The 21,010-nt window shown below is 35.8% G+C and overlaps 1 protein-coding gene across 1 annotated transcript in view; it reads right to left on the bottom strand.

The window, feature by feature from the left end:
• ADAMTS6 (ADAM metallopeptidase with thrombospondin type 1 motif 6) overlaps positions 1-21,010 on the bottom strand; it is a 289,952-nt gene that overhangs the window by 240,801 nt on the left and 28,141 nt on the right. The window contains exons 6-8 of the mRNA XM_012096844.4: positions 15,432-15,643; positions 14,926-15,009; positions 14,277-14,422 (exon numbers count right to left, since the gene is read on the bottom strand). Coding sequence (XP_011952234.1) covers positions 14,277-14,422; positions 14,926-15,009; positions 15,432-15,643 — 442 coding nt within the window. The remainder of the gene's footprint in view (positions 1-14,276; positions 14,423-14,925; positions 15,010-15,431; positions 15,644-21,010) is intronic.

Genomic DNA, 21,010 nt, shown 5'->3' with positions numbered 1-21,010 from the left:
ACTACCAAAGAAAACAAACAAAAAAATTAACCATCTCTGAAAGGACTGAGACAAGAGGTTGAAAACTGGGATTGGTATAAAAATCTGTACACAAAATTTAGGTATTTCTACAAGTCTAGAAAATAGCCCCAACCTCTAGTTTTGTTATCTGAAGAAACAAAAATAGAGAAGCTCGGTTTCAAGCATATTTTACTCAGTGGAGGGCAAAGGTAAAGCGTAAGGCTAAAAAAATGAGAATGTTCATGCATGGAACCTTTCCACCCCCTCATCCATCTTGCTTTCAGAACATGTGCAAATGGGCAGGAAACTCTTGGTTATTTTCTGGAAAAAAAGAATGATCTCAGGGAAAAGCCTCCAAAACACTGACACTTTTGCTCCCACACACAAAGAAAGTCAAACAACTTGAAATCACCTTAAGGAAGCCCTCCTCAACAAGCCCTACCCAATGTAAATAAAAGGTTCTCAATTAGCATTTTTTCAAAATAAACAGACAGCTAAGGGTGCTCATGGAAAGGCAAAGCACAAATAAGTGAGAAAAGAGTGGGTGTGCTTGTACTTATAGCAAATATTCTCATAGAAGCTAAACTCTTTACCATCACTTTTACTTGCTGCTGCTGCTGCAGCTGCTAAGTCACTTCAGTCGTGTCCGACTCTGTGCGACCCCATAGACGGCAGCCCATCAGGCTCCCCCATCCCTGGGGTTATCCAGGCCAGAACACTGGAGTGGGCTGCCATTTCCTTCTCCAGTGCATGAAAGTGAAAAGTGTAAGTGAAGTTGCTCAGTTGTGTCCGACCCTCAACGACCCCATGGACTGCAGCCTTCCAGGCTTCTCCGTCCATGGGATTTTCCAGGCAAGAGTACTGGAGTGGGGTGTTTATTATTTGCATGTGCTGTTTCCTTTGCCTAAAACATATATATGCCCTTGTCATTTCCTCCTCCAGTAGGCATCATCCTTCAGAATTTTTAAATCAAGTCACCTTATTAAAGAGACTTTTCATAGTTTATATATATATCACACGAATTTCTTTGTTTACTTACTTATAACCTATTTCCCTCTGTAGAATATAAGCTGTACCCAGATTTTTATTTCAGTCACTGCGATCCCAACAATTTACACACAGTAAGCACTCCATAAATGCTAAATATATGTTAATGTTGTAGAACGTCTTGCTGCTGCTGCTGCTGCTAAGTCTCTTCAGTCATGTCCGACTGTGTGCTACCCCATAGACGGCAGCCCACCAGGCTCCCCCATCCCTGGGATTATCCAGGCAAGAACACTGGAGTGGGTTGCCATTTCCTTCTCCAATGCGTGAAAGTGAAAAGTGAAAGGGAAGTCCCTCAGTCGTGTCCGACTCTTAGCAACACCATGGACTGCAGCCTACCAGGCTCCTCTGTCCATGGGATTTTCCAGGCAAGAGTACTGGAGTGGGGTGCCATTAGTGAATGAATAAATGCAGCTTTAAGATATTTCTTAGAAAGATAACAATTTTTTTACACTTCAAGATTATTTTTAAATTGTTTACTTCTTTTTCCACTGCAGCCCTATAGAGCCCAATAAACATTTCTTCTTAGTTTTTGCTTTCTCAATTACCCTTTGTCATCAGCAAAATGGAAAAGTTTATTTTTTGAAGAAACTTTTGAAAAGTTACTGTATTATTTCAAGTGTTTCTTTTAGGCCCCTAAACTCATTCAGAATTTAAACCCAAAACTTCAGAGAAATGGACTGGTTGGCAGGATCCCCTGAATACATCATTTACCTTCACAAGAACCATAATTCATCTTCTTTCCTCTTAATAGTGTTTTTAAGTTTGTATATTTTGCTAATAGCTCATGACATACATAAACTATGAGGAGGCAGGAACAAAGATATGAGAGATTAGCAAACAAAAAATATCAATTTAAAGCAAGGAAATCAAGGAAACGCTTGAAAATTCTGTAATAGCTAAATACATATTAATTTCCCAGTATCAAGTTATAATTTCTCAATATTAGTTCCCTAATTGGAACCTCATTCACTTTTTATGACAGGAAAAAATACTATAATTGCCATTCAGGGACAACCTGAAAAAAGAAAAGCTGCAGAAAGAGCAGGTTTAAAGGAAAGACTGGGAATCTGCTTTAGTTTGAGACACATGGAGATGTCAACTATGCAACTTGATTAAAAAAAATACAGACTTTAGGGTAGGGACCCAGCTGATGACGTATATTTAAATATAAATGGTGCTTAAAACTGTATAGACATACCTAACCCCATAGATGGTACTTAAAATCATGAAAAAATTAAAATAAAAATACCAAAAGTAAATGTAAGCTGAGAAGAGACTGAGAGAAATTGGTAAAAGACGTAAACACTACTTTTTCTTATTCTAGAAAAACTTTTCAGAATTATTTCTATCAACATTTCTTTAACATAGGTGTATTATTAAGGTGCTGAGAATTTATGAAATGAGAAAGATATCATTTATAGGGATGCTGATTTTTGATAACTTTGGGGGGAGTGGATAAGAAAGATAATGCGAATTTAGTAAATATTGTCCCAAAAGAATCCAGTGTAAAATTACCAAAAAAGAGGAAGAACCTATCATAAACTTCAAGCGGAGTTTTCCCCCTTTTTAAGCCCCAAATCTCCTTTTCCTCTTTCTCTTTTATCCTTTTACATCACTCATCAAGAAGTCCTCATCTTCTAACACTAAAACTCAAAGATTTTTGCCTGGCATCCAATTCTTCAGGATAGCAAGAAAAAGGAAAGTGAAATGCTAATTCAAATGGTTCTAAAAAGCCTTTCTAAATTGGAGAGAAAAGAGGCATTGAATTTTTTTCTACCCATTTGTCACTGCTTTGCATATATTAGCACTTAAGTCTCTCTCTCTCTCTCTCTCTCTCACACACACACACACACACACACACACACACACAATCTATCCTCATACCCTTTCCAGGGACATATTTTCAATTTGCTCATGTCACTTTTCTGCTTAAATTTCTACAGTATCATCCATTATGTAAAGAAAATAGAAGCTAATTCTTTTTCTTCTCAAAACCTGATTGTATCTAACATACAGTTAGCAACAGCTCCAAATTATTACTATGCCTCCCTACAAGGTACCACCTACTTAAAAGGATAATATGAAAACATTATGAAGAATTTTGTCAATACATTCTAAATTTAGATGAAATATATTTCCTGAAAGACTGAAACTACCAAACCACATTGAATAAGATAGTCTTAATAGCCCCCCATCTCAGGGACGTCTCTGGTGCTTCAGTGCTTAAGAATCCACCTTCCCATGCAGGGGACAAAGGCTTGATCCTTAGTCAGGGAACTAAGAGCTCATATACCTGAAAGAAAAGATCCCACGTGCTGCAACTAAGACCAGATGCAGCCAAGTAAATAAACAAATATATGTGTATTTTTTAAAAGCCCTATATCTCTGAAAGATTTGAAGTGGTAACTAAAAATTACCCCACAAAGGAAATTCCAGGTCCAGAGAGCTTCATTTGTGAATTCTATAAAACGTTTACAGCAAAACAATATTGATTCTACGTCAGTTTTTCCAGAAAATTGAAAAGGAAACAATGTTTTCTAACTCACATTGTGAAGTCAACATTACCCTCTTAATACCAAAACCAGATAAAGACATTATCAACAAACACTACAGGACAATATCCCTCAAACATGCATGTGTGCATGCTAAGTCACTTCAGCTGTGTCCAACTCGTTGCAGCACTATGGACTATAACCCGGCAGGCTCCTCTGTCCATGGGATTCTCTAGGCAAGAATACTAGAGCGGGATGCTGTGCCTGCAACTTCTGCACTGCAGGCAGATTTTTCACCACTGAGCCACTTGGGAAGCCCATCTGTCATACCACATGGGAAGGCCATTTTGCATATAGATGCAAAGAACTATAAATAAAATTTTGGCAAATCTTATCTAATGGTATACGAAAAAAATAACATACATCACGACCAAATTGGGCTTATCTCAGAAACTTAAGTTGATACAATGTTCTAAACCAATCAGTGCAATTCACTGTATTAAGCTAAAGAATGAAAAGCCATATATATAATCATCTCAATAGATGCAGAAAAGGCATTTAACAAAATCCAACATCCATTCCTGATAAAAACTCTCAGAGAACTAGGTATAGAAGAGAACTTTGCTAGCCTGACTGAAGGGCATTTACAATAACCCTACAACTAACGTCACAATAATGAAAGATAAAATGCTTTCCCACTAAGATCAGGAAGGAACAAGACAATGATGTCTGCTTTTGCCACTGTGGGGAGACAGCAAACTAGCCAAGATGGCATGTTTAGGCTCTCATGCTCCAAGTTTTGTAAATAATGACTATGTAACAGCTGAGATCATTTATAGCACTGAGCATAAGCATCACAAGGTACTCCCTCGGACACAGGCTACTTCTGCTATATGGGCTCCACCTAAAAAGCAGCAGCATTACTGCTGCGTCACAACTGTGTCCATTGGGTAAGCCACGAGAGAAGACAGCCTGTCTACTGATATGGCTGCTATGTCAGCCAGGAGAGAACACTGTTATGGCTGCTGTGTCAACCAGATGAGAATAAATGTGTCTGCAGTTCCTACAGCTCCTCGAATTTTCTTCGAGTCTCTCAGATCACGCCTTGCCTACCATAGGTTCAGCGAACAGTGCACACAATGAAATACAGCAAGACAACTGGCGCTGCAATACAGCCAGCTTTATTCCACACTGTACTGGAGAGGATAGTCAGTGAAACAGGCAAGAAAAAAAAAATCTTTCATGATTAAAAGAGAAAAGTAAAAATATCTCTAATCTCAAAAACCATTATCATCTTTGTAGAAAATATCACTGGAATCTTAAAAAAAAAAAAAACCTACTTAAAGTAATAAGGGCTACCCTTGTTGCTCAGCTGGTAAAGAATCTGCCTGCAGTGCTGGAGACCTGGGTTCAATCCCTGGGTTGGAAAGATTCCCTGGAGAAGGGAATGGCTACCCACTCCAGTATTCTGGCCTGGAGAATTCCATGGACTGTCTAGTCCATGGGGTTGCAAAGAGTCAGACACGACTGAGCAACTTTCACTTAAAGCAATAACCTTAGCACGGTTATACAAAATCAACTGCATTTTTATATACTGAAAGTGAAAGTGAATATACTGGTGATGAACAATTAATAACTGGATTTTTTAAAACAGTATCATTTACAATACCATGGAAAAAGGACAAGAGGTATGAAAACACTGAAAACCACAAAACATTCCTGAGAAATTAAAGACCTAAAGAAATGGAGAAATATACCGTGGCTATAAGTAGGAAGAAGTCTCATTATTAAGATACCACAAGGTCCAGCTCAAATCCAAGAGAAGCTGATTGCACAAAGTCATGAACATCAGGAGGCAGAGATAGCTGGGGACCATCTTAGAAGACTGCCTACCAGGGGCACCAATATTAGTAAAGTATCTCCATATTAATTTTTGTTGAATACCCTTGGAATTTCTTTAAAAGTACTCTGGAACCAAACTACCTGGTTTACATTCTGGGTCTTCTAACTAATGTGTGAGCTTGCTAATCATTTAACTTCTCCATGCCTCAGCTTCCTCATCTATAAAATAGAGATAATGATAGAACCTATCTCATGCAGTTATTGAGAAGTTTAAATGATTAAATATAAATCTGTAAAGCACTAAGTATTTGGCACATAATAAAAAAGTGCATAAATAGATCCATACAAACAACATAAAAATTTACTTACTGTTAATGTGTTGATTATAACATATCCTTCTTAGATTTAACTATTTAGTGATGCCCATTATAAATAAAACACAGTTTTAGGCAAGATGTATACAAAGACAATTTACTAAATTGCATGCTATTTGATCTTCATGGACTGAAGAAAAAGTATCTTCTTATTTCCATTTTTTAACCAAAGTTTAACAAGCAAACATACATAACGTCTGGGATGACCATAACCCTGTTTACCTGGTACTAGTTTTGTGCCTATTATTTAGCCGAAACTGTCAATGGTACCCTCTTTTACTCTTAAAGTGTCCCAGATTGGACAAAAATTAGGGTCACACAAGTGTGTCATGGAGAAGGCAATGGCAACCCACTCCAGTACTCTTGCCTGGAAAATGCCATGGATGGATTTCCCCTGGTAGGCTGCAGTCCATGGGGTCGCTAAGAGTCAAGACACGACTGAGCGACTCCACTTTCACTTTTCACTTTCATGCATTGGAGAAGGAAATGGCAACCCACTCCAGTGTTCTTGCCTGGATAATCCCAGGGAAGGGGGAGCCTGGTGGGCTGCTGTCTATGGGATCGCACAAAGTCCGACACGACTGAAGTGACTAAGCAAGTGTGTCATAATCCTCAAATGGAATGGAATCTGAATCTAGATAAACACATCTACCTAAGGGACAAACAAGCCATGGATAAAGAAAAAAAGAAAAAGACAAAAAGATTAAAAAAAAAAAAAAACCTGAAAAAGGAAGAAGAAAGGTAGGCAGCAGGACAGGTAAGAATGGTGGTAAGCCAAGGTGGTAAGAGAATAATAAATGCTTCAAAATGTCAAAATAAAAAAATCAATATACACACAACCTGAAATCAAGATTCCTTTTTTGCCTGTAAACACAGCATATTCTTAAAAGCTTAACAATACTTCATAAAAAATTTAACTGGCATTTCCTTAAGGATTAAAAAATCCATAAATGGATACCAAATAAATATTAAGGTACCATGTTTAATTTCCCTTTCCTCTGTTTTTAATATATAATCAAAAAGCCTATATATAATTCTCCAAGTCTTTAAATTGTTTTTTTAATTTATTTAAACCTGTATGCTACAGGCTGTTTTAGCAAGAAACCATTTTTATAGCTATTTTTAATCTCCCACCTGAAAACATTAGTTGACTTTGGAAATTCTAATCCCTTTAAAACCCAGCAGCATCAAAGCAAATAGTCATGATCCCTTAAGAGGATAAATATGCTGATTTTAATTAAAGACTAAATTATGTCACTTGGTGTATAATTTTTGCATCTGTACTTTGAGTAGTATTTATATATCATGTGCATTTCATTAATGAAAAACTGAAAAGAAAGTATATATTTTGAAGAAAAGCCTATCAACAGAGACACTTTTGAAAGAGCCGTACCTTGAATTTTCCAAGAATTTAAGATAACAGGAAAAAAGTCCTGGTATATGCTACTATAGGATGAACCTTGAAAACACCATGCAAAGGAAAAGAGTTATTCAGTCGCTCAGTTGTGTCCAACTCTTTGCAATCCCATGAACTGTAGCCTGCCAGGTTCTTCAGTCCATGGAATTTTCCAGGCAAGAGTACTGAAGTGGGTTGCCACTTTCTACTCCAGGGGATATTCCCAACCCAAGGATCAAACCTGAGTCTCCTGCCTTGGCAGGTGGATTCCAGTAATTGTGGTTACTTATTTTAAAAAGCAAAAATACTGAATGGTATGACTAGGCTTATTACACTAGTTTAAAAATAGGCCAAGTACTAGCACTGCATTCTCCTCATGCTAACAATGGTAATTTAAAATAGTGAATATTAAACATGTGGGCTCCATATCTAACCCACAGAATCTCCACCCCAAATGTTAATGTCTGTGTATCAAATGTCCACTCTGTGTGTACTATGAGAGTTTTATTTATGCCAGTCACAAAAGACCATACACTGTCAGTTCAGTTCAGTCACTCAGTCATGTCCAACTCTTTGTGACTCCATGGACTGCAGCACATCTAGCCTCCCTGTCCATCACCAACTCCCGGAGCTTGCTCAAACTCATGTCCGTTGAGTCGGTGATGCCATCCAACCATCTCATCCTCTGTTGTCCCTTTCTTTTCCTGCCTTCAATCTTTTCCAGCATCAGAGTATTTTCCAATGAGTTAGTTTTTCACATCAGATGCCCAAAGTATTGGAGTTTCAGCTTCAGGATCAGTCCTTCCAATGAATATTTAGGACTGATCTCCTTTAGGATGGACTGTTTGGATCTCCTTGCAGTCCAAGGGACTCTCAAGAGTCTTCTCCAACACCACAGTTCAAAAGCATCAATTCTTTGGAGCCCAGCTTTCTTTATAGTCCAACTCTCACATTCATATATGACTACTGGAAAAACCATAGCTTTGACTAGATGGACCTTTGTTGGCAAAGTAATGTCTCTGCTTTTGAATATGCTGTCTAGGTTGGTCATAACTTTTCTTCCAAGAAGCAAGCATCTTTTAATTTCATGGCTGCAGTCACCATCTATACTATACACTGTAAGATTCCCTTTATATGAAAAGTTTATAATAAGCAAAGCTAAAGTAAATTACCACTTGCCTCAGGCTGGAGCTGGGGTGGGGAGAATGAAGGGAATGGGAAAAATGTTCTAAAATTATGTGATGGTTGTAAAACCCTGTGAGTATAATCATATACTTTAAATGGGTAAACTGTATGGTCTATGAGATACTATTTCAATAAAGCCATTACCAAAAGGGAACAACTTAGATTGTAATACCTATGCAAAATATACACCATTATATAATATCATAAAGATTCAAAATATGATTCTGATGCATGTTTAGGGGAGAAAACTATGAAATATATGCATTAGTCATGTTAATTTGCTCAAAACAATGATGCAAGTACACTTATGTCACTAAATTTTCTACTTATTTTCAGACTATACATAGATTTCTTGAATGTCTTTGACTCAAGATAAATTTAAAAATTGACTTGACTTTAAATTTATGGTGTATATTTCCTGATTCATGTAGAAATATAAATAATTTTTTGAAAACATGTCAAATGGTAGAGTTTTACTCCGAAATAGCATTAATTCACAATTTTTTGATACCAATAATAAGGATTATCTAAAATTTTTGTAGCAAGTGCAACTTTTTAAGTGTACACACAGTTCTATGTTATCTTCTTAAATTCTGTTTCTAGAGTATCAGGAACAAACTATTAATCACTTCTTGAACTAATTATATCATGTCATACTCCATTATTTTGAAAGAGTTAATAAATGTCAGGTTGATTTAGATGAGCACTAATAACTGTCAGATAAAATGTACGTTACTACTATTTTAACTAAAAACAGATCACAAAAATGGAAGATAAGTTTCAATAATGCACCATTATTCAAAAAAGCACCACATGGTCATATTTTGACAAATTTATACATGATAGCATTATCTCTGGTAGTCAAAACTAAAATGTCAGGTAGTCGATATACCATAGAGAAGTAATCAATGCCAGTATATCAGTTTAGAAAGTGACATGAAACTGCTCTTTGATGGGGTATAATTTTAAGATTGAATAAAGCAAGGAGAGTAATATCAGCAATATGGTGAAGTAGGAAATATTAACCTTCATCACCCAACAGAAAACAATTAGACAGGAATCCACAAATAAAAATGGTCCTGAAAGGGCTTGAATCTAATTAAGTCTAATTAAGAAACAACAGTACCATAATAGGGCAAAAACTAAAGGGTAACTGCATAGAAAGGGGAGAAGGCAATGGCACCCCACTCCAGTACTCTTGCCTGGAAAATTCCATGGGCAGAGGAGCCTGGTAGGCTGCAGTCCATGGGGTTGCTAAGAGTCGGACACAACTGAGTGACTTCACTTTCAATTTTCACTTTCATGCACTGGAGAAGGAAATGGCAACCCACTTCAGTGATCTTCCCTGGAGAATCCCAGGGACAGGGGAGCCTGGTGGGCTGTCATCTGAGGGGTTGCACAGAGTCGGACATAACTTAAGCAACTTAGCAGCAGCAGCAGCAGCAGCATAGAAAGGATCCCTGGGGAGATCAGCTTACTGAAGATATCTAAAGGCAACTAGGAACAAAGAGGAAAGGTGGAAACTATCAGCCACAAGACTGAAGAGCCCTCACAACAGCTGCTCCCGAGCAGACTGGCAGGTTTTACCACCCAAGTAATTTAGTTATTGCTATCACAGATCTTAGGGAAGGAGATGTCACTGTGCTTACCCCAAGAAAGAGCCACTATTATGCTGGCCTGGGAAAAGAACTTCCAGCACTCCCCGACCCTGAGCACATCCTGGACACTACAGCGTCATAGTTGCTCCACTTGTTCCACATGCCAGACCTGGATCTAGGGCCACTTTGTGGCACCCATGCACCAGACTCCAGCTCTGCCACTGGTCCACACATGACCACATCTCAAGACTTGAAGGCACTGTCACTTTCAGCTAGCCAGCACCTGGACCCAAATGCCATCACTGCTCTCTAAGTGCCATGCTTCAGACTCCATCTACATGGCTAATTCACACACATCTACAACTCACACATCACTGCTGTTGCGGTATAGCCAGCACACCAACCCCAGAGCCGCTGTCACTCTGCAGGCTCTAGCATTCCAGTCCCCAGCTCCATGACTGCTCCACAGGTGCCCACACATCAGACACCAGCACTGGTGTAGGCTCTTCCAAGCCAGACCCAACACCAAGAGGAATCCCTTGCACAGTGATATCTCCTGTGAGAGAAAAAGAGATCAGCTGGTCTCCAGCAGCCTTTGCTGCTACTGCAGGGGTCCTGACCATTGGGGACTCCTGCAATCTTCACCAATGCTAACCACAACTGATGAAGCTGCATGAAGACTACACTGCTGGGCCTTCTCCAGAGCTAGAAATGATTTAGCTTCAAGGATACATATAGACTGAAAGTGAAGGGAAAAAAAAACATATAAAAGATATTTCATGTAAAGAGAAAAGAGAAACTCATATCAGACAAAACAGACTTTTTAAGTCAAAAGCTGAAAAAGAGACAAAGAAGGTCATGATATAATGATAAAGGGATCAATTCATCAAGAGTATTTAACTGGAAATATATACATACTCCAAAATCAGAGCACCTTAACATATTAAGCAAATATTGGAAGATCAGAAGGCAGAAATAGGCAGCAATGCAATACTAGTAGGAATTTTAATATCTCACATTCAACAATGGATATATATATATATATATCCACAAATATACATATCAGCTCATAATGTATATGTATGTCAAATCATCACATTGTATACTTTAGATATACGTAATTTTGCTTGTCAATTATACCTCAGTTTTTCTTGTTCATTTTGGACATGCTGCACGGCTTGTGGAATCTTAGTTCCTTCACCAGGGATTGAACCAAGGCCCTCCCAGTGAAAAGACCAAAACCTAACCACTGGTGCATGCATGCTAAATTGCTTCAGTCATGTTTGACAATTTGTGACCTATACATGGGATTCTCTAGGCAAGAATACTGGAGTGGGTTGCTGTGCCCTCCTCCAGGGGATCTTTCCAATCCATGGATCAAACCTGCATCTCCTGCATCTCCTACATTGCCAGGCAGGTTCTTTACCACTAGTATTATCTGGGAAGCCCTGCTAATCACGGGACTACCAAGGAATTCTCAGCTTCAGTTTTTTAAAAAAAACGTTAGCTAAAGCTAGTTGAGGTATAACAAATTTCACTATATATTTATATACACATATGCTTACACACAAAAAAATGTATATGAACATTTTAAAATATGTTATATTAATCATTTTTAATATGCTCTTTAGTGTTAATTAATTCAATACTGCTGATACAAGATAAAACAACAAAATTTCATTTTTTAATTTTCTTTCTGTCTGCTTATGGTAGTCTGAGAGCTTTGTACAGTGCCTTGCTTTAAATTTACATCAATAAAATATCATTTGATAAGAGGAGATAATATTTTTAGTTTTTATACTTTTTTCCAAAAGTAACTATTATACCTATATAACTAGGTTCCAAGTGTTTTTCTGATTAAAACATTTAAATCCCTAAAACAAAATTGAATTCTCGATGAACACATTATACATTCTCCCTAGTGAGCTGACATTTCGAGCAAGCATAAATCAGGATCTTACCTCCAAATGGTGGAATCACAATCCTGAACATGTCAACAAATGAGTTACATGAAGCAATTTCCAAACTTAATATAAAATCATCTATGGAAGTGTCATAATTATTTTTAATAAAAGTGGTACTATGATATAAGCATATATTCAATTTTGCAAATCAAAAATATACAAGGAAGAGTTAAGAACTGGTAAAACTTCCAACCAATAAAAAACCTAAATAATATTCAGAAACTCATTTATATAAGCCACTCTGTGGCCCTAATAAAGATAATTACAGATTTTTAATTAAGGTGAAAGTTATTTTGAGACTTTAGTAACAAATCAAAAAGGTATTTTATGCAGTCCTAAAGGGCATTTTTCTAACCTCCATTATGAAATCAATCTAAAATGATATGATATATGAATTCTTTATAGTGTTGACCTTTAAGTCCTGAGATCATTTCTAGTGCTTTCTGAACATTAGGAGGAAAATTTCAAAAGAAAATTTTGTGATCAAATCTCAGACATCAAACAGGCGCTCAAAGTAGCTTATAGAAGCAAAAAGAGTTTTGCAGAGGATCGCAAAAATATCTGGGCCAATTCAGAGTAATAAATCAGACAGTTGCATGCTGTAGCCAGTGTAAAGATAGGGTGGCTAACTGCCCAGATGTATTTCCCTACTTGAACACTTATAATCTTGCACTGTTAGTGTAACTCCTGTCATTTGATGGAAAAGTTAAAAATCCAAGAATTCCTTGGCAGTCCAGTGGTTAGGACTTTGTCCTTTCACTGTGGAGGGGCCAAGGTTCAACCCTCTGGTAGGGGAACTAAGATCCTGCAAGCCATGCAGCATGGCACAGTCAAGTAAATAAATAAATAGATTTTTTAAAATGCGGAAAATCCAGCACAGATACAATAACAAAAATATGAATCATCAGGAGCTTTCTGGGGAGAGGTAGCATTTTATAAATATAAGTACTATGAGTACAGATACCAATGCAAGTATCTGTGATCATTCTGCTAAATATATGTAATAGATATATTCCTCTAGTAATTTCATAGGCACCAATCATATCATATAAACCTTTATATAAAGTTTCTATATTTGCACATTTCCTAGTATATTTTTAACTCCTCAAATATATTTGGGAATCATACCAGACCATAAGACTCTGAAGAATTGAAGAATTTATCAGACTGATGAGTCAACATATATGAACAAAGAACTTTAAAATGTTGGTTTTATTCAGCAAGCATATCATAAAAAAATTTTTTGGTCTACAATGTGAGGTAGATGAAGTCAATTGTAAGCATTAAAAAAGGTAAAATCAGAAACTTGACAACTCTATTAACAGGAATATTTTTCAAAAAGCTAAAGTCACATTATCATACTGGGCCTCACAGTTCTGATCCTACATACTTCTTACTCCCCACCTAGAGAGTCTAATGTGGAGTCTGTGGGCATACCACAGATGATGCTAATGTTAAATATGGCCTTGCAAATTAAAAAAAAAGTAATCCACTTGCCAAGATAGAATAATGCTTCCATTTTGCTTATTTGTCTATTTATTATAACTTATTTTGTTTTCACTTTTAAATACTGATAAGAGATCAAAGAAAAGCATCTTTAGTTTATTTCAGTATGGTTCTAACCAACCATAATCAAAGTATTACAAAACTAAGACAGACAGCCAAGTATAAACAAAGATAGGATCCTGGACTTGAGCCCTTCTCTTTTACTTAAATATTTTGAACTGGTTTCCTTGTTTCTTACATGAGAAAAATAATAACAGTATCTACTTCACAGCATTTTTGTTGAAGACTAAGGAATAATGTGGATCTGAATAGAGGTTTATAAAACTGCAAAGAAATATATGAATTCATTGAGTTATCATCAAGTAATAATTCTGCCTGAAAGACAAGCGAGTCAACATATGGTATAGCAAATATGGTTCTTTATGTATCTCTTAATTAAAATGTTTAATTAAATAAGCATTCATCTAAATATACTGTAAAACTACTGATGTCTTCCTTTTTAACAATTTGGAGGTAAGAATAATTAATATATTTTATAAAAAGAGTAATAATCCACTTTTATATTTAAGACAGATTTTTCTCATAATTTTCAATTTTGCTTTAGCAAGTATTTTGTTCAATTAACAAAACATGTATGTATTTCCAGTTAAACTTTATGAATAGAGCTTAATAGAAGAAAGATATTTACTAAATTCCTAAGTCAACTCTAAATCTTTTCTTTTCTCTTATTTGGTTCATTTAATGCAAACACAATAATAGTGTAATATATTCTTTCTCAGTGGTGAATAATAAAGTACCATTTTGCTTTCTCCAAATATAGTGACAATATCAAACACAACAATCAAAGGTAAAATACTTTCAACAAACCATACCTAGTAATAAGAACTGCATTATCGTGGTGGGCAATCCCATTTTCTGGAATGGTGTTTCCATCACTTTGGTGGGAGAGAATGGATTTCTGCCATTTACAGAAGCTATCGAGGGACTTGTCTGCATGGTGGTTTATCTCCAAGTTTGGCTGCAATACAACATGCATACCAGAAATGTTCCAAACAAATTACTAAGGTCAGTTGTTAAAACTTTTGAAGACTAAAGTGGGACTATAATTAGACATAGTGGTTTCTAGGAATAACCTCTTGCCAATTTTCATCTCTGTCATATCTGGCCTAGAATTAATTTAGTGTATTATTGAACAGATATTCTTTCCAGTTTCAACTTTAAAGATAATGTGAATATATGTGATTATCAGCCTACAAAATCAACCAAAACCACTCTTATAAGGTCTGCCATGCAAATCCTCATCTTTATACTGAAACATATAGCTAACACACACATATATACATCTTGTACATAAGAGGTATACTCTTGTAAACTATTTCAAATTTGCTTAAAATATTAAGTGCTTAGAGCTGAAAGTCATATTCAGCTAGAACTTTCTAAGAGTAGCAATAATAAAATATACTTTTTAATATTTCTACAGTCTGTTAAGAGTTTTAGACTTATAAACTAATTCATTCTTACCTGATCTTCTGTGAGAACAATTAAACGGGCCACTATAATATTCACAACGTTTCCTAGGCTGGAATCACGGTAAAGTTTGGCAACCTGACCTCCAGAAAATAAGAAAAGACACAAAGTCAGACAAAAATCACAAAGTGATTGTTCAATTTTTTTTAGAGTGGTAGAACAATTTTTCATCAAATTAACCACTGTGTGTATAAAATGGTATTCTTTTATCTCATGTCACTTAGAACTCTACCCTCAATATATCTTAGTAAAAGGTTATACAAATCTACGTTAAGAAAAATTTTCTTCTAAAGTTGACCTACGTCAGAGTAATTAAGAGGATGAGTCAATCTAAATGAACAATAAAGTAACCTTTAAATTTATCTTACAATAATAATAGATCAATTCTAACTTTCGATGAGCTAGTTCTCAAAATTATTTCACAATAAAAATCCACGACCTTAGTCAAAATTCACAACAAATTATTAAGTTAAAAAATTACATAGAGGGATCAAACTTACAATATTCATCACACTCAAAATGTAATGTTCAATGTCTTTGCGGCCATGGTAGCCCACCATCATTTTGTCTGCCACTACTAGTGTCTCCACAAACCGCTCAATGCTTACTGATCTCTTCTGTCTCTGGTGGATATGTGTGCCATTAATTGGTAGTGAAGAAGGAAAAGCAGATGTGTCATTCAGCCACCAAGGTTTGCCACTTCTTAGGAGGTCTAAAATAAAAACAATACATAGTTCACATAGTTAACTAATTTAACCTACTTATTCATAGAGCTTTCATGCAGACATGCTTCTCAAATTCTCTAACATATTAAGATTTATCAAAGTGAGGGAAGGGGATGAGGAAATGCAGTAGTGAAAAAATTAAACTCTTCAAATTTTTCAAAATAATCTTACCTGAAAAAATTAATAACATTAAACTATTCATGAAAACAAAATAAATCTAATAGTTAACTTTAAACAAGGAAACTTCAAATAATCAGTTCACATTTTTCCAGTGAGTGATTATGTCATAATACTTTTAAATTTAAAATCTATACTTTAAAACATCATTTCAAGTTGTTTAAAAAGCAACTATTAAGCATTAACTTTCTAAACAGCCTAAGACAGTTCTGATGAAGAATATTAATATTGTAAAAATCTATTCCTAAAATGCTTTGTAAGCATTTATTTTAAAATAAGATGCTTTTATTAAACTATTTTAAATTAGAGCAATTTTACTCCTCTAGATAAAGACCCTGACTCAATGGACATGAGTTTGAGCAAACTCAGGGACATAGTGAAGGACAGGGAAGCCTGGTCTGCTGCAGTTCATGGGGTCGCAAAGAGTCAGACATGACTTAGTAACTCAACAACAACAACAAAGGCTCTAGAAATCTCAGTTCTAAAAAGATATGAATTATCTTTTCCATTTAGCTTCACAGTCTAGAACTCTTTATCCTGACAAAGTATTCAATATATTCCTTTTCCAAACTCTAGAGGTAAATGGGATTAGAATCAGAGTTGAAAGACAATGATTCCAACATGACTCACTTTAAACCAGATTTCAGCGTGGATTGTAGCTTTTCTTTTGATTTCTAGATATTTGGTCCTTCAGCACACAGGAAGCTTTTTAGTACTATGGCATTTGTAAACACTTGCCTAACTTATATTCATCTTCATTTAGTAAACTTGAGCAAGTACAGATCCATTGTACACATTTTCTTTTTTTTTTTAAGGGAAGACTTTTAACTATAGATTCATTCTTTTTTATTATTATTATTATTATTATTTTGGCTGTGCTGGGTCTTTACTGAGGCTTTAGTTGCCTCACAGCATGTGAAATCTTAGTTCCTCGACCAGGGATTAAACCTGTGTCCCCTGCTTTAGAAATGCAGATTCTTAACAGCTGGACCACCAGGGAAGTCCCTATATGCCCCACTTTCTGATCGTCAGACTGAACAGGAAATCTTTCTAACCATCACTTATTGAAAAATTTAGTGAGGAAAAATCAGAGTAATCTATATAACCTACTTTATAAAAAGTAGTGGCATTACTCTCTGTTTTCAGGTTTTCCCTTTCAAAAATGACGTTGAGAGAAGTTATAAATTTTAAGAAATAAGAGAAATAACCACAGGGAGCATCAGTCGAATACTTTGAAACTCAAATAAATTAAATGAGTGTCTATTCCTAGGTCAAAAGGTCAAGAAAGAAACATTCTACTTCTTAATTCAATAGCATATCCCCAAGACAGTCAGTAAGTATTCCTCTATGTCCATTTAACCTCCTGTGTCCTCATCTCCTCCCTTGAGTATGAGCTGGAACTGTGACTAGCTTCTAACAGAAACATGTATATGCCTACATAGCTATACTATATAATGTTGTAGCATCTCTCTTACTACAGTTGTTCCCTTGCTGACTTACAGGAAGGAACCAACCAAGTTGGTAAACTGTACATGCTGAGGCACTGCAGGTGGACTCTGGCAGACAACAAACCAAAACCAAAGCTTTCAGTCTTATAACAGCAAGGAACTGAATGCTGCCAATAACTATGGGAGTGAGGAAGTGAATTCTTCCCCAGTAAAAACTCTGGATGAGAACCCAGCCCTGGTTGAGGCTAAATAAATAACCTGAAAGTGAAAGTGAAGTCACCCAGTCATGTCCGACTCTTTGCGACCCCATGGACTGTAGCCTACCAAACTCCTCCATCCACAGGATTTTCCAGGCAAGAGTACTGGAGTGGGTTGCCATTTCCTTCTCCAGGGGATCTTCCCGACCCAGGGATCGAACCCGGGTTTCCCACATTGGAGGCATATGCTTTAACCTCTGAGCCAGCAGGGAAGCCCCATACACAAACTTCTGGTCCACAGAAAATGCAAGATAATAAATGTATATTGCTTAAGCCACTGGGTTTGTGGTAATATCGATATGAGACAGCCAAAATCTTTTCTGCATTAATATTACTCCCAGTTTCTCTTGCTCAGTCTTTTGTGATCATGAAACCACTCATACATTCAAATCATGCTTAGTTTTCTTCTTCCTCTGGCTGGACAGCTTAAAGGTCTAAATACAGGACAGAATTTCCATTATTTTTATCATTTTCACTTATTCAATTTCTCCTTATTTTCATTTAAAGTATTATATAAAGAATTAGACATAATTGGGCAAAATAAACATTAGCAATAGTGTTTCTCATTTTATAGCATTTAGTATAAGGTAACTGTTGTTATTATCATTTTCACAGCTTTCAGCTTTTAGGATTTTTAAATGTTAAGTTTGCTTGGCTACTGCTCCATCAGAAATATATATTCACAATGTCCTTGATCAATGTTCATAAATGAAAAAACGTAATCCTTATACTCAAAAGATTTGTAGTCTGATAAATACATGTAATAAACATGCATGTATTCTGAGTAAAATTTAAAGATTAAAGTCTCCCCCATGTGATTAGATCATTACAAAACATTATCTACATTTTACAATTGTCAATTGACTGCTTAACATTAAGTTTAATGATCTGTAATTAACATCCTTTTTAGTGTGAAGCAGAATACAGAACTGACTTGTTTTGTTTCAAAACAGAGATAAGTAGTTTTTCAAATGATACTCATTACATGTGGCTTGCTCAGTTTAATCCTGGATTGAGTATAGAATGTTAAAGAAAACATTCTTCCACAAACATATATTGTACAATGAACTTTACCCCCAAAGCCAAATACATAGATCTCTTCGTCATCTAAAATAGAATTTTGAGTTTTGGATCAATATTAAAACATTTTTAATATATATAGCCATCCAAAATTATCTCATTGATCTGCTTTATTTTTCATTACTCACTACTTCTTGATAGTTGGCCATGTAGTTATTTGTTTATTTAAATGCTTGTTTAGTAACTGTCTCTCCTCACTGGACTTCCCTGGTGGCTCAGATGGTAAAGAGTCTGCCTGCAATACAGGAGACCTAGCTTTGAATCCTGGGTAGAGAAGATCCTCTGGAGAAGGAAATGGCAACCCACTCCAGTATTCCTGCTTAGAGAATTACATGGACAAAGAGCCTGGTGGGCTACAGTCCACGGAGTGGCAAAGAGTCGGACACAACTGAGTAACACTCTCCTCACTAGAATATAAGATTCCAGAAAGTATGAACTTTTTCTGCTTTATTTGTCGCTGCATCCCAGCACTGAGAATAGTCTTGTGCATGCATGCCAAATGAATATTTATTTCATATTATATATAAGTAGATAATGCAGGTATAAAGACATATCTGTATGAATAGACTATAAGAACACTCAGTTATCTCTGGGTAGTGGTATAAGAGCAACTTCTTTTTTCTTTTCATCCTGTATTTTCTAAAATTTCTACAAAGAACAGACATTTCTTTCATAAAAAGTTTCCTTTTTAATTTTTAAAAATTTAATACAGTTCAAATTAATGTGTGTAGTTCATTTTAGCTCCTTCACTGTCAAACCTAGGGGCAAGGACTGCTTCTTTGCTTTCTCTTTGTCTGCGAAGATGAAGGTATAAAGGTATCTGCTGCAACGAACTTTAAACTTTGCATTATCCTTATTTTTCTTCATCTTGACAGATCTGGTGTCCCTTCACCTGGCTGTGAGCAGAAAGTCCTTGATTTCTAAATTTGGTGAGGCATGGTGACGAAGTGCAGGGAGCGGGGCCAGACACAAGAGACTCACTTTGAGCTCCATAAAAAGTTTTTTAATCAACAGTAAATCTAACTAGAATGAGAAAGTTCATATTTTAATTTGAAATAAATATTCCCACTGTCAACAGTTTTTATATATTTTAATATAAACTTGAGTTCCTGATAACAGGCAGTGTAAACCTGTAAATGCACATCTCACTTTACTATACTGAACTATACCGTTGAACTAGTATCAAAATTAAAATCAGTAGTTCTTAACCAGACATTTCTCACACTTATTAAATATAAAATGCTTTTTCCCCAATAATATCTAGTGACATATCCATGGAATTTAGGGAACTACTAGTACTACTATATTCCCACTATTGGGATGCCAGTGGGAAGGTGTGTAAGCCAGAATTAGGAGACAAACCTGACGAAAGACAGAAATGGACAAACCTGGAGATAGGAAGACTAGATAGAAACTCATTACAATGGTCTAAGCAAGAGATAATGAGAGTTCAAACTAAATGGACCAGTGTTAGAGGTAGCAGAAATGGCTAATGAAAGGATGCATTAAAAGCAAAGACCATTTAGGAAACAATTTCCATAATCTAGGGAAAGAGATTGTAGAATATAAAAATCTTCTTCCAAGAGGACAGAATTTTACGACAGTGATAAAAACAGAATTGCCTGATTCATGTCTAAACCATTGAAAAATAAGAATCTTCCTGGTAAATACCAATTAGTAACAAAATAGGCACTGCAAAAGTTGATAATTTGAATTTCAAATAGTTAAGAGATACTTTTCAGAATATGAAATCTTTAAATGCATTTGCAAAGGTTATCTTTACAATCATGACTTGGAGAATGTCATGTTAAGAAAAAATGGTGGGAAAACTATATCACAATAAACAGCTAAATATTTGAATCCTGCTCTTTAAAGAATTTATATAAGGTTGTCACTTATAGCCTAAATTTTGTTAACTATAAGATAAATAAATGATACTGTTTAGTCTCATTATTCAATCCAAAGACAAATAAAACTTTTTTTTCATTATTTACTATGATGCTGTATTTCATCTCTCAGGTAGATTCACTTTAAGTGATCTTTTTTAGGGCCAATTATCCTTAACCAATAAGAATCTCCCACAATTAAAAGCCTCAAAAATCACTCAGGAAGAGAGCATGGAGAATGAGAACAGTGAGCTGAGGAAAGAACTCCAAAGAAAACTTGTACTTGAAACAGAAGAAAAAGAGCCTATGAAGGATACAGAGAAGAAACAGAGGGTGATACATTCACTAACTCACAAGGTAAACTACTCCACTTTTACAAATCTATCTGTTGAACACATTCCATATTTTACTAAATTTACTGGTTTGTGAATTCTTCTTTGTATTAAGCTGAAAGTTGTCTCTGAAACACTCTGCTCCTACTTCTAGCTACCAGAACTACATGGAAT

The sequence above is a fragment of the Ovis aries genome, chromosome 16, assembly GCF_016772045.2.
Source record: "Ovis aries strain OAR_USU_Benz2616 breed Rambouillet chromosome 16, ARS-UI_Ramb_v3.0, whole genome shotgun sequence".
Lineage (NCBI taxonomy): Eukaryota > Metazoa > Chordata > Mammalia > Artiodactyla > Bovidae > Ovis > Ovis aries.
Note: the sequence above shows the minus strand (reverse complement) of the source record. Positions and strands in the feature narration are given on the sequence as shown.